Source organism: Microcaecilia unicolor, chromosome 11 (genome assembly GCF_901765095.1).
Source record: "Microcaecilia unicolor chromosome 11, aMicUni1.1, whole genome shotgun sequence".
In the NCBI taxonomy this organism is placed as follows: Eukaryota; Metazoa; Chordata; class Amphibia; order Gymnophiona; family Siphonopidae; genus Microcaecilia; species Microcaecilia unicolor.
In genome coordinates this window covers 90,039,398-90,067,074 of record NC_044041.1, presented here as the reverse complement: position 1 = coordinate 90,067,074, position 27,677 = coordinate 90,039,398, and the positions used below count along the sequence as shown (strand labels likewise).

Genomic DNA, 27,677 nt, shown 5'->3' with positions numbered 1-27,677 from the left:
CTGCATCAGGGGTCAATAAATACACCAAGTAATGAATGCAAAACGAAGAGTCCTACTTGTATATGTGTTGTCAACTCACTGATCATGTAGCACCAAACAGAATATGCTGGATACAAACTATCAGAGCTCTGATAGTTTGTATCCAGCATATTCTGTTTGGTGCTACGTGATCAGTGAGTTGACAACACATATACAAGTAGGACTCTTCGTTTTGCATTCATTACTTGGTGTATTTATTGACCCCTGATGCAGACGCTTTTTAGTGTCGAAACACGGCCTGTGTCGGGTCGTTATCTCTGATATAATAAAGACTGTTGGACTCACGTCTCCAGTGGCGAATCGTCTATTAGTCTCTACTTTTGCCTTCTGTGATTCGTCATCGTAGAGAACTTTTCCTGTTCTATATTTTGCCTTATGACAGTGGAGCCATTTGATCTCCTTGAAGGTAATAATTCAGATTACTTGGGTAAAACAAGGATTGAATGTCTTGCTTTCTTTCTCCCCCCCTCCTCTTAATTTAAGTGCAGGTAAAAATATGCACACTTTGCCCACAGGGGCAGGATTAAGTCAGGGTGGAAAATTGCACATGATGAATTAATTTTCAAATCTACGCAGGTGCATACTAGGCAGATACAAAGTTACCAGTGAGGTTTGCGCTGCTGGAAAGGGAGTTTTCCTGTGAAAATTTGCTGGCAGGCCTGTGGGGTTCCATTACTACCCTCCTTATAAGCAAGTGGACACTTCATAGCTCTGACAGAATGGTGTAGGGGTGAGTTCTGACGCTTGCTGCAGAGGACCAGAGTCACAGCTCCTGCTGTAGGGATGTTGTTAGAATGACGTGGCAAAAGCCCTAAATTCCCAGACTATAACTGTGAAACAAGCTGAAACATATAGACTGACTTAGCACATGAGCTGGAGCTGGTTCCCCAAAGTGATGCTCTGCTTTTCTTCCAGTTGTGTAGGTTGTACACTTAATCCTTCTTTTTCTTTCTCCAGGTTAGCTTTATACGTTTACGAGTATTTGCTGCACGTAGGAGCTCAGAAATCGGCACAGACTTTCCTGTCAGAGGTAAGAATCGATGCGCCTGTGTCAGCAAAGATACTGCTTACAGATACAAGTGCGTGCCACAGCTCTGGAAGGTACAGCACCCCTCACCCTGTCCCCTTTATAGCTCATCTTGCTAACACTTGAAAATCTTGTTAACTGCAGTATAATTTCTTACACAGTATTTGTTACAAATGACAGATACTGTCCCATGCCCCACCCACCGGTGGCAGTTCAGTGAAATCGTTCCTTAGTGATAGTCAACACTCAATGATTTCCACTCATTTGCGTTTGACTAAGACTGAGATAGTTCCACATTAGCATTGGAAGGGCATTGCATTACTTTTACAATATTGCAGCTCTGGGACAATGGAAGAGTAGCTTAGCGGTGAGCGCTGCAAGCTAAGAACCAAGAAAACCAGGGTTCAAATCAGGGCCATCCAGAGGGGAGGTGGGGGGAGGGGCAAAATTCCCTGGGCCTGGCCTCCAAGGGAGGGCCCTGGCTCGGGCCCAGCGCCGGCAAGCTTCTTCCTGCCTGCTTCCAGGTCTGTCCTCTCCTGCCACCCAGAACCCGGATGATTGCATTAACATGATATTGCGTTAACGCAATCATCCAGGTCCTGACTCCCAGCACACAGGAGCACTGGAGCAGGAGAGGACAGAGTGAGGGAGCAACAGTGACTCAGAGACAAAAAAGGTGCTGGTGAGGGGGTGGGGCAGGTGGAGGTGGCCCGTGGAGGGGGAGGGGGGGTGCGTGCGCACGGTGGTTCAGTCCTGTCCCAGGCCCGGCTGTGTCTCTCTGCGGCTTCTCCTACTACTGGTTCATGTGACCTAGAGTAAGTCATTTCAAGTTTCAGATTTCAACGTTATTTAAAGTTTGGTATACTCAATGTGTTTTTATTAGCAAAAAAGGTGCCGGTACTCAAGTGCTAGGCCACCCTTCAGGGGTGGGGTGATCACTAATGGACCCATCCCACAATAGCCAGGCCCCCTGCAACCAGTCACAGAATCTATGACAAGGCAGAATTGGTGTGTAGAGCCTGAGCTCTTTCATTAAAACTTGGGGTCCAATGAAAAAGGTGCCTGTACTCAGTACCCCCAAGTACCTCCTCAAAAAAAGGCCTGGGTATACTGCCCTACAGCAGGGCCTTCAGAGCTGTTTACAAAATCATTTTAATTAGAGTAAAAACAGTTGAGAGGAGGAAAAGAAAAGGAGAAAGAAGGGAGGTAACCACAGGGAAGGGGAGGAAAGTCAAAGAGCGTATTGCCTTAGTTACATACTTTGAACTTCATGTACTAATGTGCGTTAACCCCTTAACATACATTAATGACTTTATCCTGCGTTAAGTTGAGCACTAAAGTGTGCTAAACTCTAATGCTGGTAACTTTCCCTTTTGTGCATGGTATATATTTAGTACATAAGTAATGCCACACTGGGAAAAGACCAAGGGTCCATTGAGCCCAGCATCCTGTCCACGACAGCGGCCAATCCAGGCCAAGGGCACCTGGCAAGCTTCCCAAACGTACAAACATTCTATTCATGTTATTCCTGGAATTGTGGATTTTTCCCAAGTCCATTTAGTAGTGGTTTATGGGCTTGTCCTTTAGGAAACCGTCTAACCCCTTTTTAAACTCTGCTAAGCTAACAGCCTTCACCACGTTCTCCGGCAACGAATTCCAGAGTTTAATTATGTGTTGGGTGAAGAAACATTTTCTCCGATTTGTTTTAAATTTACTACACTGTAGTTTCATCGCATGCCCCCTAGTCCTAGTATTTTTGGAAAGCGTGAACAGACGCTTCACATCCACCTGTTCCACTCCACTCATTATTTTATATACCTCTATCATGTCTCCCCTCAGCCGATTCTTCTCCAAGCTGAAAAGCCCTAGCCTCCTTAGTCTTTCTTCATAGGGAAGTCGTCCCATTTATTTTGGAGGGAGCGTGTTGGGGTGGAGAATGGGTGTGGAAGCTTTATTCAGACAGCATGATCGCATTAGCACACGCTAACTGAGTAATGCAGGGTTAATTTGGGAGCCCTTAGTGTTGCTTATATAGGAGGTGATGAGTGCCTCTGTATTAATTATTCACAGTTGCCACATACTAATGATGACATTAGCACATGACCTGCAAATAAAAAATCAAAAATGCCTTGTTTTATGGGCACATTAATACGTGTTTATTGGTTAATGCACATTAATAAATTAATCCCTTAGATTTTATGCTCTCTTGGGGGCAGGGACCTTCCAACTGTACTGGAATATGTAACCTGTTATAAGCTTGGATTTCAAAAAGGCAATTAATTAAATAAAAAATCCAAATTAAACTCAGGCAATAGTATTTTGTTCATAGAGCAGACCAAGGCAGTGTTATAGGAATGCATACGGAGAAAAATCAATCCATTCAGAATACAGAGAGGTCCATTTTTTAAACCAAATGTATAGGGCCATTATTTCACTACATAGGTAAATCTGTTCTAATTTAATTTCCAAATGTGTATACTGCATCTTTCATAGAGTTATGATGCTTATTTTAGAAATGTAATTCACGTTTTAAAATTCAGAAACTGGCACTGAGATGTTTATGCAAATGTTTTAAGTTCCGATTTTACAACGCCAAGATTTACAGATCTAAAACTGAAGAAAGAGAAAATGGCAAGGGAAAATGGTCTGGGTGTGTTTTGGGTGGGACAAAGGTGGGCCTAAACATGAATCTGTAGTCCACATTTCAGAAGAGGAATGAATATCTATGTCCTAACAGATTGGCAGTGGGATTTACACCTGCTACCTGGGACATCTAGGTTTCGGAAAAGTGCTCGTATGGTGTAGAGAATGACACGGGTACAAAATTTGTTTCCATCCCCTTGGGCTCTGTCTCCATACCCACCCCATCCCCACAGGCCTCGTCTCCATTTCCATCCCGTCTCGACAGTCCCCATCTCCTTCACCGCCCCATCCTCACAGGTTCTGTCCCTGTCCCCGCCCTGTCTCCGTGGGCTCTGTTCTCATCTGCAGAAGCGTCAAACACTTACATTTAAATCTTTTTATTAAAGTATAAAAAGGAGCAATATGCTGTGCAACTGTTGTGTATAATTTACAAATAGAAAACAATAATAGCAACTATAATAAACCCTCCCACTACCACCACCCTCTACCCTTCCAACCCCAACAATAGCTGACTTCTGCTACCCCAAGGAATCCTAATCCACCCTGTTAAAATGTCCAGGGGTACAAAATATGCCCTAGAGGGGAGAAATATGTCCTATGAAGCACTTATGATTTTTTTAATCTGTGGATAAATAAGAAGTTATCAACAGCATTCAGTCTAGCTCTCCTGTCTTCCAAAGTCCTTCCTACAATAGAAGATGTCTTCTTAGAAGATGTGCTGGCAGCAGGATGTACAGGATCCCCCAGGCAAATTTTGCTAGCTGTGGCCAGCATGTTTGCTTGTTTTTCTGAAAACATAAATAGCAGTCCAGTTCATTAACAGGCTTCAAAATAGAAAGTGACACAGGGACAAAGTTTGACCCCATCCTCATGGTTTCTGTCCCCGCCCCGTGAGATCTGTCCCCATTCCCACCCTGTCCCCACGGGCTCTGTCCCCGTCCCATCCCCGCGGTTAACGCGGGTCCCTGTCCCCGTGTCATTCTCTAGTATGGAGTAGTGCTCTGCTACAGGGATTGGGGAGGTCCTTGTCTGTTTAATCCTCTTGTGCCTGATGTCCATCCTCTCCCCCCCCCCCCCCAGTCTCTGTGACAGGTTCAAGAAAAATAAATGCTTTTGTTTCAAAAATTCCAAAGATAAGCATTTATGTTTCTGTTTCATAACATAAAGGTTTATGTCCCTGTTCTCACCCATTGATATTTCTGACGTTCGTATTTCTAGAATGGATGCTCCTGTCACATGCAACCAACACATGAACATCCTTTTCTCCATGTTTTTCCCAACAGGATCTATTGTATAAACCGTGTCTAACTTTCATTGCAGGTTATAGAATAGCACTTTTTATAGTTTCATATATATAATCTAGCCCATAACGGATCAATGCCCTTGTTCTTATGGCTTTTATGTATACTCCATGATATCCTTTTCGCTCTATATGTAGCACTAAACATTAAACGTCGCTCAATTTTTATTTTTTGTTTTCAAGCACTTATTCTTTCGCACAACACTGAATACCTAAGCACTTTTTGAAAGTTTACCTAATAGAAAATAAGTCCTAAGTTAGGAATAAAGAAGCTGAGTGATTATAATGAATCCTTGTCTCTCACGGACAGCCTTCTCCCCACTCACACGGCTTCTCATTCACCCTCTCCAGCTACTGCAAAGCCTCCAGCAGTATGAACGTTCAGCCTCAACTGGACAAGTGATAAAGCACCAACCCTCACAAAGAAATTTTCATCCTCAGTAAAACTGCAGCTGAGCTTGGGTGTCTAGGGCCTGCTCTCATTTCCCTGCTGAAGGGCACAAACACTGCATGAATGGCCACTAAAAAAAAAAACTGATTTATTTGCATTATTTATCCCCTTCAGCAGTGGCGTTCCTAGGGGTGCTGACACCCGCCTCGACCCCCGGGTGCAGCGCCCCCCCCCCCCCCGGAACAGTGCAACCCCCCCGGGTGCAGCGCGACCCCCCAGCGAAAGAACCCCCCCGGTGCACACCACTGGGAGGGGGGGGGTGCCTTGCGCCTGTCGGCTCTTCGTTTCCATGCTCCCTGTGCCCCGGAACAGGAAGTAACCTGTTCCGGGGCAGAGGGAACATGAAAATGAAGAGCCGACAGGCGCGCGGCACCTCCCCCAGCGGCGTGCACCCAGGGCAGACCGCTCCCACTGCCCCCCCTTGGTACGCCACTGCCCTTCAGGCACTGAGGGACCCTTTTACAAAGGTGCAGTAGGCTCTGTGCGTGTGCAGTGCACGCCAAAACGAAACTACCGCCAGGTTAGCGCGCCCCCCCCTGGCGTTTCAGATTTGGCCCGTGCCCATAGTGCCGGGAGAGATTTTTTTTATATTTCCTACCACACACAGTATGCTCTTTCATACATATTCATTGTGGATATCCTGAAAACCTGACTGGCAAAGGATACTCCAGGACTGAACTTGGGAAACACTGGTTTATAGAATAGCACTTAGGGCATAAACCACACCTAAATTTAAGCGCTGGGAATTATACCTGCTAAAAGCTGGAGTAAATAATGGTGCCTAAATGAGGCGTGGTTCGGACAAATTCTGTATTATTATTTTTTTTATGTTTCAACAATTTTTATTAGTGATCCAACATGTTAAACATTACCAACAAATTCCATGTTACTTCATGTAATTATCAGAACATGTTTCAGAGTAGCATAATGATAACATCCATCACCAAAGTTTTTCCATTTTTCCTCCCCTCTCCAACTCATCTCTCCCCACCTCTCTTCCGGACTATATTAAAGATACTGAACCAATACAGAATGATATATCAAAGTCATACCTGTATACTCCTACATCTCTTTAACCATTTTACATGCTACATAGTAATCACAGACTTCTGCATTTTGACTCTCCTCTCTTTCTTTGTTCCCCCCCCCCCCCAACCTCTACTCAACACCTAAGCCTCCAATATCCAGACCCCTTCCCCACAGTGACCATGAATCATCCTCCCCTCCTACTCCCACCTCTCCCTTCCCTCTCTCCCCATTTTCCTCCCTCCTCCCTATCCCCTCCGGCCAAATTCTGTATTTACGTGCAGAAAATTTTGGAATGCCCGAAATGCCCCTGAGCATTATGATCTGTGCATAAATCCTAATAAAGGCCAATTAATGCCAGTACTTGGTTGTTAGCAGCCAATTATTGGTGTTGATTGGCTTGTTAAGCAATTACGTTGCACATGTAAATCGGCTACATGCGCTGATTTGCACGCAAAACTTTAGTCGCCATTAATAGAATCCTCTCCTTAATGGGGAGAACTTTTTCCTCCCCAGGGATTGTGCCAGAGAACTTTTCAGGAGCCGATGTTCAATGGATCTAGTCGACTAGCTAGGGTCTGATATTGAAAAGATTTATGCTTCTAACTTTGAGTTATTCTCCTCAATTGACTTCTTTGAAAATGTATTAGGCACCTACATTTACAATCAAAATGTCGTTAAACTAAGTTTAGGAGCAGAAAAAGTGGGTGTTAGCAGGACAGATTTAGGATGGGGGAGGAAAAAAACGAGCTTAGCAGTGATTTTCAACACTAGGCTTATGAATTAAACTCATAAATCTAGGTAAGTGAATTTCAGGCTTAAATTTATGAGCATAACTTCTGAGCTCTTAAATGAAGATGAATTTTCAGCAGAAAACGTAGGCTCCTATATGTGGCTGAAAATAGGACATAAATTTAGGACCACAACCAAGGAGCCTAAATTTAGGACCCCAATTTCAGGGGGATATTGAGCCCTATGTTTTTGGTTTGTTTGGTCTAATTCTTGTGAGTTGAGTCAGATTTGTTGCTTAACTTCAGATTTGAAAATTACAGCTCCATGGCTTTTTAAAGTTAGGAGAGATCAGAGCATACCAAGGCTGCAGTTAGGCCCAAAGACTATGTATGGCACTGGAAAAAAATGAACGCTGAGCGCTATTCTATAAATGACGCTCCAAGTTAGGCACCATGTATAGAATATTGCCCAGCACTGGGATCCATGCCTAACTTTTAGGTGCGAAGATATTTACACGAACTGAAACCCATGTTCAAATTAGGCACAGATCAGGCCTGTTCTGTAATATTGCACGCAAATCCTTAGAACGCCCATGCCCTTCCCATGACAATGCCCCCTTTTCAGATCTGCACACAAGAATGTACACACGCATCTTTATAGAATACACTTAGCGAGATGCGCATATAAATTCTACTTACCGATTAATACCTATAATTCATTATTAGCACCCAGTTGTCAGCATAATTAGCTCATTATTCAATTAAATTGTATGCGCAAGTTTGTGTGCCATATACAGAATCTGGGGGTTAATGTGTAACTAGGTTGCATGACATTTGGTGCTCTCTGGTAAAACATAACAGTTTTATGGGGCTGCCCAGATATCAGGTATATAGATAACAGGATAATCTTATCTGCTTATCTTTCGCCAAGCATATCCATGGCACTGACTTAACCAGTTATCTCTCTTCATATCTGGTTATAGTTAGCTGGTTAACTTTAAGTGGCTAAGGCCCTGATGAATACTGACCTCTACGGTGATATTTTCAAAGATTTTACAAACAGGGAAAGCAGGTACAGTGGCTATCAGACTACAATCCAGCATCGAAGTCTGATATCAGATTCCAGATTCAGGTCTGTGAAGATCAGAAAGAACCTGAGCAGTTTGTTTGGAATCTCATAAGCTTTGTTACCTGGATATTCTGCATCTGTAATCATTTCATCCTCTGATATAATGTGTGCCATTTAACTGTTAGAAGAGCTCTCCCAAGCTACCTGTGCTCACTCTCACAGCCTCTGACCAATAGAGGAGCTCTCCCAGCTGCCTGTGCTCCCTCCCACAGCCTGTGACCAATAGAGGAGCTCTCCCAGCTTCCTGTGTTCCTTCCCACAGCCTTTCACCAATAAAAGAGTTCTCCCAGATGCCTGTGCTCCCTCCCACAGTCTCTGACCAATAGAAGAATTCTCCCAGCTGCCTGTGCTCCCTCCTGAATTCTCTATTAGAAAAGCTCTCCCAGATGCCTGTGTTCCTTCCCAGAGCCTCTGACCAATAGAAGATCTCTTCCAGCTGCCTGTACTCCCTCCCACAGCCTCTGACCAATGGAGGAGCTCTCCCAGCTGCCTGTGCTCTCTCCCACAGCCTCTGGCCAATAGAGGAGCTCTCCCAGCTTCGTGTGTTCCTTCCCACAGCCTTTCACCAATAAAAGAGTTCTCCCAGATGCCTGTGCTCCCTCCCGCAGTCTTTTACCAGTCGAAGAGTTCTCCCAGCTGCCTGTGCTCCCTCCTGCATTCTGTATTAGAAAAGCTCTCCCAGATGCCTGTGTTCCTTCTCAGAGCCTCTGACCAATAGAAGATCTCTTCCAGCTGCCTGTGCTCCCTCCCACAGCCTCTGACCAATAGAGGAGCTCTCCCAGCTGTCTGTGTACCTTTCCACAGCCTCTGACCAATAGAGGACCTCTCCCAGCTGCCTGTGCTCCCTCCCACAGCCTCTGACCATAGAGGAGCTCTCCCAGCTGCCTGTGCTCCCTCCCACAGCCTCTGACCAATAGAGGACCTCTCCCAGCTGCCTATGCTCCCTCCTACAGACTCTGACCAATAGAGGAGCTCTCCCAGCTGCCTGTACTCTCTCCCACAGCCTCTGGCCAATAGAGGAGTGTTACGTTCCTCACCTGGTGCCAGGCCTGCGCGGCCAATTCGCCGGCGAGTCGTGGTCCGGCGAAGATTGCCGACCATCTTAGTGCTGGTTAGCTTCAGGAAGGCAGGAGGGTCTGTTTCTGTTTCCTATTTCTGGCAGCTGTCATCTGGGTTGGATCAATGGCTGTAGCCATCTTGGATAGATCAGGCCCTGGGAAGCCATCTTGGAGTAATGAGGTCAGGAAGGAAGCCCATATTTGGACGTAGGCATCTCTGCTGATGGGGGCAGCCATCTTCAATCAGCTGCACATGTTTGAGAGTGATTTCAACACTATTTAAAGCCCTGCCTCCAGTCCTTCGTTGCTTCGGCCTCAATTGTGTTTGAGGTCCACGCCGGTGCTCCTTATCTTCAGTTCCAGTGTTCCAGACCTCGGCTTGTTTCCCAGACCTCGCTTGTTTTGCTGCCTGCCTTGACCTTTGACTGTTTTTGACTACTCTTTGCTCTATGGATTTACCTGGCTTTTGGACTGTGTCTGTTTGCCTGCCTGTCTGGTCAGTGGTCATGCAACCCCGCTGGTTCCAGAAGTCCTGGTGGCTGCCCGAACCTGGGGGCTCAACTCCCAGGGAACGGCGGTCGCTCCCCAGGTGAAGCTAGGGGTTGTCTGGCTGCCTGACTGAGTGCGGTGTCACTCCATCCTAGCCGTGCTCAGTCGGGGCATAAGGGCTCACATTCCTCCAGTCACAACAAGGAGCTCTCCCAGCTTCCTGTGTTCCTTCCTACAGCCTTTCACCAATAGAAGAGTTCTCCCAGATGCCTGGGTTCCCTCCCGCAGTCTTTAACCAATAGAAGAGTTCTCCCAGCTGCCTGTGCTCCCTCCTGCATTCTCTATTAGAAAAGCTCTCCCAGATGCCTGTGTTCCTTCCCAGAGCCTCTGACCACTAGAAGATCTCTTTCAGCTGTCTGTGCTCCCTCCTACAGCCTCTGACCAATAGAGGAGCTCTCCTATTTGCCTGTGTTCCTTCCCACAGCCTTTCACCAATAGTTCTCCCAGATGCCTGTGCTCCCTCCCACAGTCTCTGACCAATAGAAGAATTCTCCCAGCTGCCTGTGCTCCCTCCTGCATTCTCTATTAGAAAAGCTCTTCAAGATGCCTGCTCTCCTGCCCAGAGCCTCTGACCAATAGAGGAGCTCTCCTAGCTGCCTGTGTTCCTTCCCACAGCCTTTCCTTCCCACAGCCTTTCACCAGTAGAAGAGTTATCCCAGATGCCTGTGCTCCCTCTTGCGTTCTCTATGAGAAAAGCTCTCCCAGATGCCTGTTCTCCTGCCCAGAGCCTCTGACCAATGGAAGATCTCTCCCAGATGCCTGTGTTCCCTCCCACAGTCTCTAACCAGTAGAGCTCTCCCAGATGCTTGTGCTCCCTCCCATAGCCTTTGACCAGTAGAAGAGCTCTCTTTACTGCCTGAGCCTAGGGGATGTCCCCAAGAGTTGCAGGTATTGATAGACTAAGCAAGCAAACATTGGCCAGCAGTAATCAGAGCTGCTATTTATTTCATTGACACATAAGAGAGTGGGAGGCCTGCATTGCTGAAATGATTTTTAACTCTCAGCTTCTCATGAAATTCAGTCCAGTGAAGACCTAATTGCCCCCAGCAGAGTGGAAATCTGAGTGTGCCAAAACCAACATGGAAGGACTCTGAGCAGCAAACTGTTCTGCTTACATTTTGCAAAGTCCTTGCTGCCTCCTGGTTTTATGGGCTGAGGTATGTTCCTCACGCTCCGATTTCTTCCTGTGCTTTCCTGCGGCAGCTGTTTTGTCTCTGCCTAGGGTCAGAATGCAGGCCAGCCGAGTGGCCCCAGTGGAGCTCAGATGTTCTGAAAGCGATGAGTCCTTTTCCCTGCAGAGATCAATAGCTTCAGAACCTTTCTGTCATTTGTCGGTGGCCTAAAACAATAGAACAGACGGTCACAGAAGCCAGCATCCTAGCTTTAGTGAAAAGACACACTAACCCCAGTACAGACATCAAAATAACCCGACAACCTCTGAAAGCAGCGCTAAGACTAACATCTGGAAGGACTGTACAGTTAGATCAGAGAGATATGGGTTGGGGAGGCCTTGAATTCCCTCTTTGAGGCTCTTAAGGCCGCCATAAACAAAGAGCTGATGCAAGAATGGTAAGCGCCCTAAGCAAACCTTTAGTTTGACGCCCCCCTCAATTAACTTTCAGGCTCCTAACCTGCTGCTCCCGCCCCAAGCTTTGATAATCATGGTCATCCCACAGACATCCTATAAATATGCAGATTAAGGTATGTGCTGATGGTTTCTTGAGTTTGTGCCTCTCGGGACCTATTGTTTTGCTTTGACTTGGTGCCCCCCAAAAGCTGTTGCCCTAGGTGACCGCCTAGTCTTTCCAGTGGTTGGGCCAGCCCAAGTCACTTAACCTCCCTTTGTTCCAGCTTGAAATAGACTAGAAAAGAAGGAAGCTGTGTAGGCTGATGGTGCTACATTGCTTTGCTGTTGGTATGAGAATATTATGATATAGACGTCAGTTCAGGTGCCTTTGCCTGCACCCCTGACCTGAACCAGAAGTGGGAGGCAGCAGGAGCTGACACTATCTGTTACAGACCCATCAGCTTCGGGTTTTCCCAGAGATGCAATGCCGGGAGAATGTGTGCCAGGATTTATCTCCAAGGTAAATAGTTTGTGTCATATAAATCAAGAAGCAAGGTATTCTGGGAATCTTTCCAAAACCACACGTGGGGAGTTAGAAAAGAGAGTGCACTGTTCAAAGCGCTGGAAGATCTCTCTGGGGACTGATGGATTTTTTTTTTGTGGGGGGGGGGGGGGGTAGGGGGGATTACAGATGATTTGTAGTGCTGTATCATTACAAACATAGAGACCAAGCAGCCCTGGCAAAGTCTGTCTCTTTCCAAACTGCAAGGGATTAGACCAAGGCATAGGAGGAAAAAAAATTAAATGAAAACTAAGCCTAAGTCTTTCAATTTAATACTTAGCCTGTTACAAGGGAAAGGGAATTGGGACTTGATATACCCCCTTTCTGTGGTTTTTGCAAAAACATTCAAAGTGGTTTACATAATATGTACAGGTACTTATTTGTACCTGGGGCAATGGAGGGTTAAGTGACTTGCCCAGAGTCATAAGGAGCTGCAGTGGGAATCAAACCCAGTTCTCCAGGGATCAAAGTCTGCTCCACTAGCCACTAGGCTACTCCTTCACTGTCGCTTGTAGGAGGGACCATGGTGTGAGACATTCAGCATTGGGTTATGTCAGGCTGGATGATTTGAGGCCTTGCCCTTCCATGGCACATAGTGCAGGGAACGGCACATCACAAGGAGCCTTGGCAAACTCCTAAGGCAGTGACTGACAGTGACAGTAAGCTTCCAGAATAGGAAGGAGTCATTAACAAGCACTCCTCTTCCATACATAAGGTTACCAGACCTCCCCAGTTTTCAGGGAAGGTTCCTGATTTCAGACCCCTGTCCCTGACTCCCTAGTGTGTGGCAGCCTTCTGTCCCCAAGTTTAGTAATGGGGACAGAAGTGCCTTATTCTAGTTTGATACAGTCCTGCCTGCCTCCCTTGGTCCAGCTTCTCCCCCTCTTGCCATTGCCCCCCTGGGGTCAGACCTTTCCCTCAAACCTCATTTTGTGGCTCCTGGCTCCTTCTGTGCTCAGCATTACATGGTACAGCGGTGCAATGAAATGTGGAGCCTCTCCTGAAGCATGCTGCGCATCTCTGTTAGGTCCCACACCCAGGGCAACAGGAAGTAATGGTGAACGGTGGGTTGAGATCCTGGTGAACCAGGTTCAGTTCCCTCTGCAGCTCTGTGTGACCCTGGGCAAGTCACTTAACCCTCCATTGCCCCAGGTACAACAGTAGTACAATGTACTACTTAGATTGTGAGCCCACTAGGGACAGACCCAGTACCTGTAAAATGAAACTGTAAACTGCTTAGTTCTAAACAGTATATAAGTACTGAAATAAATATTGTCAGAAGCGTGGGGGTGGCAGAGACATACAATGTGCCTGAGGAGAGACTTAAGCTACTTAAAGAAAGTACTTTTAAGATATAAAAATTATAAAATATTTATTTTTAGTAGACTCTCATTTTTATGGTGGAAAATTGCCATGGAAAGGCCCTGTCCTGCCCCCCACCTGACCCTACCCTGATCTGCACTGCCCACCAGATCCCACCTGAATGCCCGAGATTTGCAAACCAAAAATCTGGTAACCTTGTCCAAACAAACCCAACCCGCCCACCTCATACTCCAAGAAACTCTAGCTTTTGTGCTCCCTGTTCATAGACTCAGAGGATTGGGGTGGGGGGGGGGGGGGGAGCCAAGCAGTGTATGCTGAAAGGATGTGTTTCAGAACACGCACCAGCAGTAAGGTGTTGGATCCTTTACAATGACTGATCACCAGAAACCCTTACTTGCAGCAGGCGGCTTATGTCGAGGACAGGCAGGTGGTGGTTCAAGCTGTTCGGATCACTGCAGACCCATCCGGATGAGCGTACAAAGGATTATATTCTTTTCTTTAACACCTGCCAGGTCAGCAGGGAGCTAATCCCCCAGAGTTTTTGTGTATTAAATCTTAATCTACTTTGCCGCCTTTTTGATTTTTCTTTCCTTAGCTCTCTATCCCACCCCCATGTACATACACAGTTTGCTTGTCTCTGATACTGCAGCTCAGCAGAAGGGAGGTCAGAGAGCTTTTCTGCTTGACTCTGTCATGCTTGTAGGATGACACATGAGGATCTAGTGAAGCCTCGTGAAATGATAGTGGATGCCGGTAATATGAGTTATTTTATGCACATCCCCTTATGCAGAATAGCATATGATAAAATCAGGTGCCCTCTGTAAGGAGAATAATGCAGGCCACACAGTTGCCCTCTCCCACCCCCTTAAAATGTATTAAGGTTGTTAGAATGGGGCCTACTTGAGGACTCAGGTATTTATCATTTTCTTCTCAGTTTCTTTTTATAGCTCTACTGAATTTACACAGTTTTGTACAGTGCTGATAGTTGTTCAAGTACAGCATGGCCCCTGTCCCACAGAACTTACAGTCTCAGTGGCTACCCAAGGAAATGGGAGATACATTGACTTGTGTAGTGTCACAAGGAGTATCAGAAGCAGGATTTGTACCCTGGCTTCCCTGGTTCTCAGCCCATTGCTCTGACCATTAGGCCACCTCTTGCAGATGTGGTGGACAAGGTGGCCGATCAGGTGTTTGAGAGATAAACCAGAATGATAGCAGCAGCAGGGAAGGCGGAGGTGAGCGTGGCCCACCTGGGTTCAGTGTTAACCTCCAGCCCACCATGATTGTAGCTGATATCATTGTGCCCTCTACTGGCCAATTTGAGATGTATATTTGGAGTCATTTGTGATCATCTCTGGGAAAAGGTGACTAAAGTAACGGACCAAAAATGTTGAGAGTGGCTGATTTTTCATGTCACGGGTCCATAAGCAGTCTGCAAAAGTTACATGTTTGGACTTCTGTAACTTTTTTTTTTATTGTTTCACATAAAAGGATGGGGTTTGGACTGTTGTTTCCCCTCTCCTTTTTGTGGAGTGCTTAGACCAGTGGTTCTCAAACCTGGTCCTGGAGGCACCCCATCCAGTCAGGTTTTCAGGATATCCGCAAAGAATTTCATGAGAGAGATTTACATGCAGTGGAGGCAGTGCATGCAGATCTCTCTCATGAATATTCATTGTGGGTATCCTGAAAACCTGACTGGATGGGGTGCCTCCAAGACTAGGTTTGGGAACCACTGGCTTAGACCAAGGCAGGGGCATATCTCTGTGGGGCCACAGGGGCCTGGGCCCCCGCAGATTTTGGCCTGGACCCCCCTACCACCGCCAACCCGTCGCCAGTCTTTGCTGGCGGGGGACCCCAACCCTCCCGCCAGTCGAGGTCCTCTCTTCCGTTGCAGCAGGCAAGTTGCAAAGCTTCCTGTTCTTCTGAGTCGCGTCCTGCACGTACAACATGCAGGACGTCAGACTCAGAATTTGAAAATGAGTCTGACGTCCTGCGCGTTGTACGTGCAGGACGTCAGACTCAGAAGAACAGGAAGCTTTGCAACTTGCAGCCTGCAACGGAAGAGAGGACCTTGGATGGCGGGGGGGGGGGGGGGGTTGGGGTCCCCCGCCAGCAAAGGTAAGCGACGGCAGCGGGGGAGGCTTGGCAGCGGGAGGGGGGTGGAGAGAGTCGTTGGTGGTGGAGGGGTCTGGCAATGGCGGGGGTCTGGCAATGGCGGCGGGGGGGGGGTCATCGGTGGTGGTGGTGGTGGCGGCGGGGGGGGGGGGCTACAATGTGCCCCCTCCCTCTGGATCTGGCCCCCCCTACCGCCGGAGTCCAGATACACCTCTGGACCAAGGGTTCAGTTATGGGGCATAAAAATTGAAAGCTTCTAAGAGGAGGCTTTGGGTACAAGAGAAAATGTCTTACTGTATTGGAGCCAGAAAGGGAAAACTTACTAGACTATTCTAAGATGTTCTTTTAATATGGGATGGAGCTCTGAGTAGGCTGATGTGCCTTATGCCTCAGTATTGGGTTTCATGGCTGCCCAAAATAAAATAACTGTATTTATCTGATATCTCTATAAAAAATACCTAAATCAACTTACAACAGACAGATATTCATGAGATATACGTGCCTGCATTATGTTTGGAAAACCAGATCTAGTTGAGAGTCAGGAGGGCCTGAGAGCGATGAATAAAGTTGAGAGGACATTTACCCCCAGATTCTATATAGTTTATCAAAATTTGACACCCAAATTTGAGCGCAGATCCCAGATGCATACAGAAATTCATTAGTCAATTAAGTGCTAATATTCAATTATTGGAGTTAATTGGCACTTAATTGCCACTAATTACACTCACATTTGTTCTACGCCCTATTTGATAACATTCATGCCTAAATTTTATATTGCGCAACTAAAAAGGAGCTGTGACCATGGGAGGGGCATGGGCGGGTCAGGGTGTTCCCTAGAAATTAGGCACAATGTTATAGAATACTTGGATTTCCACGCCCAACTGTCATGAGTTTGGCGCCAGGATTTACATCAGCTTTTGGCAGGCATAAGTCCTCATGCCCAGAGTTATGTGCAGGATGCACACTACACTAGTATTCTGTAAAGGGCATTTTATTCATTTATTTTAAAAATGTATATATCACCTATAACCTAGATGATTTACAAGTCAAACCTACACAACAAAATCCTAACCACTAATCTAGCTGCCATATTCTGGACCAACTGAAATGCCCTGCATGTCACGCCAGACAGCACGAGGTACAAAGCATTGCAGTAATCTAATCTAGATAGAACCATACTCTATTAATACATCCCGAAAATCACCCAGGGACATCATAGGCTTCAATCTAGACAACATATGAAGCTGCCTAAAAGAATCTTAAAGTACCTTCATAACCTGATTCTGTATTGACAACCTATAATCAAACACTACTCCCAGTAACTTCATTTCTTTGTGAACCCTCAACCGCACCCCATCCGCACACACATACAGAATGCTGGTTTAGCATGGATCTTAACCGTGTCTAACTTTGGACACCAGTTATTGAATTCAGCCCTTAGAGGGCACTCTTTATACCTGTGGTTTTTCACAGGTTTTCCAAGTTGATTTCACTTTGAAAGCTGCCCAGGGGCCCCTTTGAAAATTTACCCTTCTCAAGAACTTCAGAAGCCAAAGAAATATTAGTGCCTTGTCTTTGCAGCGTGGTGGAGATATCCAGTTTTTGCTTTTTGTAAATCTCTACAATGTGGAACATCACTACAGAAACAGACATGTGAAATATGGTGTCTTGATGGCGAAATTCTGTCAAGAGTGTGGATTTGGTAATGACAGTGTTTGAAAAACAGTTGATAGTGTACAGTTTCATTTGACTATCGGCTGTCCTGGGATAACACAGCCCTTGACAAAGTAACACGAAAGCAGTGTCTCCCAAACTGTGCGCCATGGCAAAGTCACAGGGGTGTCGCAGAGAGAGCTGGGAAGTGCACGCATGGCCACAGTGAATCCTGGGTCCTGCCACGCCAGAGGTTGAGGAGGCAAAAGGCTGCAAGGGAGCAGTGAATCCTCCCTCTTCCCCACGTCCGGAGGATTAGGTGCAGCAGTAGAAAGGTTCCCAGCAGGGCATCGATTCCCACATGCTACCTGCCCCTAACCCAGAGGCTTCTGGGTTAGTGGCAGGTAGCGTGTGGGAATCGCTGCCACTCTTGGGGTCCCATTGAAGTAAGAGGGAGAGTTATGGGTGGGAAGGGAAGGACAGATGTTGCATGGGGGGAGGGGGCAGAAGTGTTGGGGTGGAGGGGGAGGAAGGAAGAGATGCAGCAAAGGGGTGGTGAGGGAAGGAGAAATTCTGCATGGGGGAGAGGGGCAGAATTGTTGAGGTGGAGGGGCAGGAAGAGATGCATCAAAGGGATGGTGAGAGAAGGAGAGATGCATGAGGTGGAAGGGCAGAATTGCTGGGGTGGAAGGGGAGGAAGGAGATGCAGCAAAGGGAGGTGAGGGTGAGAAAGGGACAAATCTTGTGTATGGGGGGAGGGAGAGATGCTGCATGGAGAGAAGAGGGGGTGAAAGTGGGAGAAATGTTGGATATAGGGATGGAGGGGAGGGATAGATAGTGCATTGGAGAGAGAGGGAGAAATGTTGGACATGATGGAGGAGGAGTGGAAGGGTGAGATGCTGATGAGATGTTGGACCTGGGGCACAAAGGATGGAGAGAGAGAGAGAGAGATGGTGGTCAATGGGAGAAGGATGGTTGATGCTGGATAGAGGGAGTGAAGGAGGGTAGACACTGGATGGAGGGGGGAGTGAAGGAGGGTAGACACTAGATGGAGGGGGAGTGAAGTAGGGTAGACACTGGATGAAGGGGGGACTGAAGAAGGTAGAGGCTGGATGAAGGAGGAGTGAAGGAGGGCAGATGCTGGATGGAAAGGGGGAAGAGAAGGAGGGCATGTGGGAATGCCGGCGTCGGTGGCTGAAGCATGCCACTGATTTGCTTTAGAGCTCAGGCCTCGGGCAGTGGACCTCTTCAGCTAGCGGGGCTTAGGCATCCCCGCCAGCAAAGGTAGCCTAAAGGTGTCGCAACCTGAGAAAGTGTGGGAACCACTGCACTAAAGTGATATTCTCTAGAGGTTCGCTTTCTATGCTCACATCAGTTCCCAATGGGCAGGAGTAACATGAAATGGAACACAAGCCATTTGCGTCAAACTATTAAAACTGACACTGGGCCAGTGGTTCGGTGACAGTGCTGCTCATGTAGAAGGACTTGGCCTTGGATCTTTAACTCCTTAAGTCTGCTGAAGCTGGCGATGCTGCAGAGAGAGCAGTCAGGGCCCCTGTCAAGAGAGGGAGTCACAGTCATTGATGTTGTGGCACCACCTAGTGGCCAGATTTAAGGCTCACAATTTCCAGTGCTAGAAGGAGCCCCTGATTCATCCATGCAGTGACCAAACAAGATAAGTTGAGAGATGGAAATTCTCAAGGTGTCTTCAAATGAAGACTCAGTATGTCAGATCTGAGCCCCAGTTTGAATGAGGGAGAAAACTGCCAGCTCAAAAAGGTGAAAACAGCAAATGTAATCCCGTTCCAGTCCAATTTGGAATTTGATACGGTTGTTTGCAAGACTTTCTTTTGCCATTCATTTCTGAATAATTCTGGATAGGTAAGTAAAGAACTTGGCACATGGCATAATTACATTGTTAACAAGAGATGTAAGTGGATTGATTAATGGGTAGCACTGAAGTTCTACTCCTTGCATCTCCACATTGGGTGGTGGGGGTGGGGGAGGTTGTTGATTACATTTCAGAAAGAAATGCAATGTTGCCTGGAACTTATTTCTCAGACTAGTAGCCAGCAAAGCAGAAGCCTCTCTTTCCCCAGAAGGGTCATATTTGCTTTTGTGAGGGAGTCTCATCGTGTTGGGTTGAGTGGGCATTCAGAGGAGCTGAGTGCCTGTGTGGCTGACCAACAGCAGAAGCTGGCTTCTAATATCTCCCTTTAGAGAGGTTCAGAAACATACCAAATACATCCAGGGATTGCTAGTAAAGACAGAGGAGGAAAGAATGAAAAAGAAATCACTAGCATAGTTTGACTATCCCTTCTGCCCATGTACTCCTCCCTACCATCTGGACAAGTTCATTTCCTTTTATTAATTTCTTTATATATATATATATATATATATATATATATATATATATATATATATAGTTTACTAAAATCTTTCAAGCAACTTGAAATACAAAAATAATGATACATTTACAGAAAAACATAATTATCTAGCAATAACCAAGGAAAACAACCATCATACCATCAATCAGGACACATAAAAGAGAGGAAGGGAACAAGGAAAGCAACCTGAGGGGCTGGAAAACCCCTCAGGAAAATAAGTAAATAAAAAAAAAGGAAAACTTTTAGAGTACTACAACATGGGTTTCCAATCTTTGCAAAGACCATAATCAGGTGTGACAGAAATCAAATGGATGAACTTTAGCTTCAGGAAATCTTCTCAGTTGTTGTGTGTCAAAGAAATCAAATTTATTACTCTCAGATTTTATGGAGGAAAAAACTTGTCCCTATAGCCAATACCTGTGGCGCATAGGTATTACAGTGACAAAAATAAAGTCTCACTCCCCAATAATCAGCCAGCGGCGGACAGCACTGTTAATGTCCGCCAGCAGCATTGAACCCAAATATTCATGCAGGGCTATACCCGGTCGCCAACACTGAATATCCGTTTTGTTAAAGCCTGTTAGCGCATGCCTGGTTAACTCGATATTCAGAGGTAACCAGCCATGCATTAGTGCATAAAGATAGCACAGCTATTTATTCGTTTCTATTTATGTGCTAACACTGGCCGATTAGCTGTGAATATCAGGAGCTAACCGGACTCTACCCCCGACTTAGCTGGCTTGCACTTCAGCGCTAACTGGTCATTTTCAGCAAAGATAAGTGGTTAAGTACCGCAGAAAATGACCAGACAGCTTCCGATAAGTGAACTAACCAGTCGGCAGCCATTCCTGGCCAATTAACTTGCTTTGAATATAGGCCAGTCAGTACCCAGTTTCTATCAGGTTCAAGGCAGAGGTGTAGCTAGGTGGGGCACCAGGGGAATGACCGCTCCCTCAAACAGACTTCGGATGGTGCCGGCACCTATTTTTCAGGTGGTTCGTCGCACCTACACAGTGCGTGCATGCACCTTTCCACTCCCCCTGCCGTCACAATCTGACTACGCTTCTGGTTCAAGGGTAACGGTTGCAATCAGGGTTGCATGGGACAGAGCCTCTTGTTGAGAATTTTCCTAAGAATTGGTCATCCAGACTATCCTGCAAAAGTTCAGACTGCTGGTTCTTACTCCTGAGCTGCCCTTCAGATATGGAAGTGAAGCATCTGATGGAATCTGGAGAGTACCATGCAGATATTTTTCACCATGTCAATAGTGACAATAACGGTGACTCAGGAAAGCTCACAAATCTTAAACTGAGGCTTCTTATCTGGTTTTCCAGTGCTTCTGATTTAACATGAACCAGCTTTGCATTTTTAACCCAAACCACTTTACAACTCTGAAGATCACTGTTGTTGCTCTACAAGCCCCAGACACTCGCCATGCTTCCTGATACTCCTCTCTGGGTCCTATTACTTGGTTCTGAAGTAAATCAAACTTCTCAGCAAGCTTATCCAAATGTTCAGATAAAGTCCTCTCCATCCTACCTATGACTGTCACCAAATCCTTCAAAGCTGGCCGGACTGACTTGGTCAAGATGTTCTCACTAAGGACAGGTGCCAGTCACACTTCTGCTCCTGGAAACCTACACATTTCCAGCACAAGGACCAAGGTCAGGCAGACAGTCTCAGCCAAAAAACAAGACAGCAGACATGTTGAGATAGCCCTGCCTTGTTGGACTGGAGCATCAACGCTATCCAGCCTCTCAGCCCTCAGTTGGTGCTTCAATTCCAGTTCTTTGCAGGGTGCTCCAAATTAAACAAATAATTAGATGCCTCTACTGGCACAAGCTCTCCAGCTCTGTGCACCACCTCTGGAGCCATCATCCCCAACATGGACAGAACAGATACTTGCAGAAGCACTATTTTTATTTTATTTTTTTTTTACATTTCTACCCTGCGCTTTCCCACTCATAGCATGTTCAAAGTGGCTTACATATTATATGCAGGTATATATTGGTACCTGGGGAAATGGAGGGTTACGTGACTTGCCCAGAGTCACAAGGAGCTGCCTGTGCCTGTAGTGGGAATCAAACCCAGTTCCCCAGAACCAAAGGCCACCACTCTAACCACTAGGCCACTCCTCCACTCCTGGCAGGAAGGGTACGTGCCTTGCCTTTCCATTTCCCTATTCTGGCCACAGACCATAAGCCACAGCAGAGAGTTCCTGGAGCTCACACCATGGTGTATTCTACCGATGACATCTTGACCTCTCCATTTTCATGAACAGTTTCATTTCCAACCTTCTTCCTCTCTCATTCTTATCACTGCCCTCTGTAAGTGTCCCAGATGTGTTTGAATGTTTAAGACAGAAGAAGTCTGAGAGAGACCAAGCAGGTTTTGGGCTTTGGGAGTTTTGCATAGCTCATTTGGACTATTTAATTTTGACTCCCTAGACTCTGCTAAGCTAAGCTGTGGTGAATTCATTCCCCTGGTTGCTATTAGCCATTTGGCAGTCGGCTCTCTCCTTCTCCCTCCTACTTGCAAAATGGTGTGGCGCCACAGGTGAGGAGGTAAAACACCTGTCTACTCTGGCTGTTGGTAAATCGACCCTCCACCTCTCAGGTTATGCTGCATAAGAGCAGCACCCAACTTTTTCTGTAATCTTAATGGTACCATAAGTAAAGGAATGCATTTTCAGAAGGATCCATCTAGCTAACTTGGGGAATGATTTGGCTAGACCCAAAGGTTTGGAAACGTTCCTCTACAGAAAGACATGCTTGGGTTCGGGGTGGGGGGGGGGGGGGGGGGGGGTGGGCGCGGGGGGGGGGGGGAAGATAAATTAGTCTGGCTGAAAATTGACTACCCCCTACTGCGTTCATACTTTTAACTAGGTTACAAAGAAGGTTCTAAGGGCTACATTCATGTTGGGGGAGGAGAAATATGTGCGTACATTTGATTTTTCAAATATATGAGTATGTGCTGTGTGACCCCTGATGGGCTATACTAACAACGAACTGGTGAAAATGCACATGTCGGTTTCCTTTTTCAGGGTCCATAAGATAGTTTTTGTGGAGGTACTCCTTTGACCGAGACCAGCAGGAAACTGGGTGGGAAGGACTTCTACAAAGGAGGTTTTGTGACTGGAGAAGGCATGAGCCTATCTGGCCCATTCTGTGGGCTGGTCAGTGGGCAGAGTTTGCTGCCATATTGTGCAACTCAAAGCATTTGCAGACGCTGTTGAAAACAATAGCAAAATTGTGAATTTATTACTACCTATGTATGGGTTTCTTTTATTTGAAAACTTCCGATACATAACCTGAGGGGTTTTTTTTTTTAACCTCTGAGAGGTCCTGAAACATGAGCCGTGGTCCGCGGGTGCAGGCACTCCAGAGTGGCAGACTTGTTTTTGGAGCTGCAGGAGGCTCGAGTTTTGTAGGGGACAGTTTTAAGATAGGCTCTGGCTCTGCCTGAGTCTCAGGGACAAGTTGTGGGGACCCCCCCCCCCCAAAAAAAAACAAAATCGGGTTACATATGGGAAACTTTCAAATAAATAAAAAAAGCGGTAAAAAAATACACATAGGCAGTCATAAACCTCACAAATTTGCTATCATTTTTAATAGTGTCTGCTAATGTTTGGGGTCACACATTCCTGCATGGGGGATACGGCTTCAAACTTTTGAGGTCATGCCTTCTCCTGTCATAAAAATCTTAGTTTCTTACCTTTAACGGTAGTTTTCCGTGGACAAAGGATCTTCTAGCCACACCCCTTGAATATACGCCACGATGACGTGCGTGACCCGGCCATCCAATAGCAACGCTTTAAAAAGAAAGCAAAAACATTAGCGGATTCCCGCCCATAAGTACTGTATAAATACACTTGACAGCCCAGACCAGTCAGTTTAATAATATAGCTACGACAACTAGGGAGGGTAGGGAGGGATGGTGTGGCTAGAAGATCCTTTGTCCACGGAAAACTACCGTTACAGGTAAGAAACTAAGATTTTTCCATGGACAGGATCTTCTAGCCACACCCCTTGAAGACTCCCAAGCCAACACAGGTAACAAAAACATGTAATCATTAACATGAAATATACAGTAAACCCAATGTCGGAGATCTGTTACCTGTGATAGGAGGAGGAGGACAGTTGTCGGTTACATTGCCTCCCACAGGATTGACAGTCCAAACAATGAATCTGCCCGTGAAGCTGCATCCAAACAGTAATGCTTTGAAAAAGTATGCAGAGAGGACCAGGTAGCTGCCTTACAGATATCAATAAGAGGTGCTCTATGTAGAAATGCAGTAGAGGCTGCCATTGAACGTAATTTATGAGCAGTAACATGAGGATGTGATGCATGCTGGTGATAACAAAAATTTATACACTGAGTCACATATGATGATAAAGTTCGTTTTGATATTGGTTATTGAGCATTTCCATTGTATGACAAAAAAAGCTGTGAAGGTCTATGACTACCTGTCGTACGGTGCAAATAAATCGATAATGCTCTGGTACAATCCAATGTGTGCAACCTACTGTGTTGAACAGATTGATGTGGAGGAGGAAAAAACACTGGTAAAATAATTGATTGATTTATATGAAAAGAAGAAACTACCTTTGGCAGAAACTTCGGATGAGGACGTAGTATCGCTTTATCATGTAACTAGTAAAAAAGGCCCGTTTCAGAGACAAATGAAACGGGCGCTAGCAAGGTTTTCCTCGGAGTGTGTATGTTTGGGAGAGTGTATGTGAGAGTGACTGTTTGAGAGTCAGAGTGAAAGTGTGAGTGTGTGAGAGAGAGTGAGTCTGGGTGTGAGTGTGAGAATGAGAGTGTGTGCAAGTGTGTATGTGAGACACAGTGTGATAGAGAGTGTGTGTGTGTGGCCATCCATGCTCCTCTGTCCCCTGCCCCCTCCATTCATCCCTTTCCAGCATTTCCCCTCTTTGCCTGAGGCCTGCCCTGCAATCCATATCCATCCATGCCCATCTGTCCCCTCCATTCATCCCTATCCAGCAATTCCCCTTTCCCTGAGCCCTGCCGTCCCAATCCATGGCCATCCATGTTACTCTGTCACCTGCCCCCTCCATTCATCCCTATCCAGCATTTGCCCTCTCTGCCTGAGGCCTGCCCTGCAATCCATGCTCCTCTGTCCCCTGCCCCCTGCATTCATCCCTTTCCAGCATTTCCCCTCTCTGCCTGAGGCCTGTCCTGCAATCCATATCCATCCATGGCCATCTGTCCCCTTCATTCATCCCTATCCAGCAATTCCCCTTTCCCTGAGCCCTGCCCTCCCAATCCATGGCCATCCATGTGACTCTGTCCCCTGCCCCCTCCATTCATCCCTTTCCAGCATTTCCCCTCTGTGCCTGAGGCCTGCCCTGCAATCCATATCCATCCATGCCCATCTGTCCCCTCCATTCATCCCTATCCAGCAATTCCCCTTTCCCTGAGCCCTGCCGTCCCAATCCATGGCCATCCATGTTACTCTGTCACCCGCCCCCTCCATTCATCCCTATCCAGCATTTCCCCTCTCTGCCTGAGGCCTGCCCTGCAATCCATGCTCCTCTGTCCCCTGCCCCCTCCATTCATCCCTTTCCAGCATTTCCCCTCTCTGCCTGAGGCCTGTCCTGCAATCCATATCCATCCATGCCCATCTGTCCCCTTCATTCATCCCTATCCAGCAATTCCCCTTTCCCTGAGCCCTGCCCTCCCAATCCATGGCCATCCATGTTACTCTGTCCCCTGCCCCCTCCATTCATCCCTTTCCAGCATTTCCCCTCTGTGCCTGAGGCCTGCCCTGCAATCCATATCCATCCATGCCCATCTGTCCCCTCCATTCATCCCTATCCAGCAATTCCCCTTTCCCTGAGCCCTGCCGTCCCAATCCATGGCCATCCATGTTACTCTGTCACCTGCCCCCTCCATTCATCCCTATCCAGCATTTCCCCTCTCTGCCTGAGGCCTGCCCTGCAATCCATGCTCCTCTGTCCCCTGCCGCCTCCATTCATCCTTTTCCAGCAAGTCCCCTCTCTCCCTTCCATGACCCCCCCCCTCGCATCCATGCTCCTCTCTCTCCCATGTCCCAGCCTGGCCCGCCCTCTTCTTCTCCCCCCCTTCGCATCCATGCATCCGTTTTTTTTTTTCTTCTTTTAAAATGTACCTCCGTGGTGGTTCCGGCAGCGAAGCGTCAGGGAAGGAGGCGGCGCTCCCGACGTCTAGGTTTCCCTTCGCTGTGTTCCGCCTTCTTTTGACGTCATCCTTGACGTCAGAAGAAGGCGGAACACAGCGAAGGGAAGGCTAGACGTCGAGAGCGCCGCCTCCTTCCCTGATGCTTCGCTGCCGAGCGATGCGATTGGTTGAGTGTCATTGCTCCGCCCTCTACGTCATCACGTTTGACGCGTGGGCGGGGCAGACACAATGCGATCTCACCCCCTTCACTTTTGGCTAAAAGAGGCTTCATAGAACGTTGGAGGTGCGTTTTATATAGAGAGATAATTGAGTATAAGGACTGTAATATACGAGTGCATGTAATTCCCCAATTCTTCGAGCTGAAGTAATAGCTATAAGAAACAAGGTTTTCCAAGTAAGATATTGAAGGGTTGTCTCTTGAAGAGGTTCAAATGGAGGTTCCATAAGTTTGTCTAAAACCAAATTCAAATCCCAAACTACTGGAGGTAATTGAACCGGAGGTTTAAGGTTAAATAACCCCTTCAAAAATCTTTTAGTGATGGGATGTGCCATGACAGTGCAACCATCAATTGAATCATGAAAAACAGAAATCGCCGCAACATGTACCTTTACTGAAGATGCAGCTAGTTGTGAATTAGATAAAGAAAGGAAATATTCCAATAAGGAAGAAATTGAACACGACACTGGGTCAAGTTGATGCGCTGTACACCAATGACAAAATCTTCTCCATTTTGAGGCATAAACCATTCGAGTCGAGTGCTTCCTGGAAGCCAACAAGACTGCAAGAACTGGTTGAGAAAAAACTTGAGAAACTAATGATTGACTTGAAGATACCACGCAGTGAGCTGGAGGTGGCTGAGATTTGGGTGTAGAAGCTGACCGTTGTTCTGTGAAAGAAGGTCTGGAATTACAGGCAGAAACTGTGGTGGTTGGACAGCTAACTGGTTTAGCACAGGAAACCACACTTGCCTCGGCCAATACGGCGCTATTAGAATGAGTGATGATTTGTCTTGGAGAACTTTCTGCAACACTCTTGGAATGAGAGGGATTGGAGGGAATGCATAAAACAGAGAATCTGTCCAACGGATAGCAAATGCGTCCTCTGCTACTCTGTTCTTTGCAGGCCACCTTGAACAATATCTCTGACATTTGTTGTTCTGTGGGGAGGCAAAAAGATCTACTAGAGGCCAGCCCCACATCTGGAACAGTTCGTGAATAATTATGGTCTTCAGGGACCACTCGTGAGGTTGAAGACTCCTGCTTAATACATCTGCAATCTGATTCTCCCGACCTGGTAGATAAATTGCTTGAGTTACCGAATTGAGGGAGAGAACTAGGTTCCAGAGTGTGACAGCTTCTTGACACAGATGAAGAGAACCCATACCTCCTTGCTTGTTGATATAAAACATTGCGACTTGATTGTCTATACGAACTTGAATCACTTGGGATCGAAGAAGATGGTGAAAAGTTTGAATAGCCAATCTGACCGCCCTCAATTCCAGAAGATTGATGGAATAACACTTCTCTTGATTGGTCCAGCGGCCTTGTGTCGAGAAGTGGTCGATATGCGCCCCCCATCCCACTTTGGATGCATCCGTGGTAAGAATTTTTGTTGGAAGAGGTGACTGGAAAGGCGCTCCTACCAAGAGATTGTGTTGATGTGTCCACCAAGAGAGCTGAAGTTTGATATGGGAGGATAGAAGAATCCTTGAAGTAAGCGGATCTTGAAACTGAATCCACCTGTTCTTTAAATACCACTGTAAAGGTCTCATGTGCAGACGTGCTAGTGGAAGTACCGCAACTGTCGATGCCATATGACCTAACAGAATTAGGAGAACCCGAGCCGTTATGACCTTCAGTGATTGAAGATAGTGAACTAATTGGATAAGCAAATGAGCTCGAGGGAGTGGTAACTTCGCTAGAGACTCGTATGACAC

At 46.7% G+C, this 27,677-nt stretch overlaps 1 protein-coding gene across 2 annotated transcripts in view; it reads left to right on the top strand.

Moving 5' to 3' along the window:
* The window catches only part of SSBP4 (single stranded DNA binding protein 4), a 547,729-nt gene that overhangs the window by 96,526 nt on the left and 423,526 nt on the right, over window positions 1–27,677 (top strand). For both annotated transcript variants that reach the window (XM_030218716.1, XM_030218717.1), the window contains exon 2: window positions 997–1,069. In XM_030218716.1, the coding sequence (XP_030074576.1) occupies window positions 997–1,069 (73 nt within the window). The remainder of the gene's footprint in view (window positions 1–996; window positions 1,070–27,677) is intronic.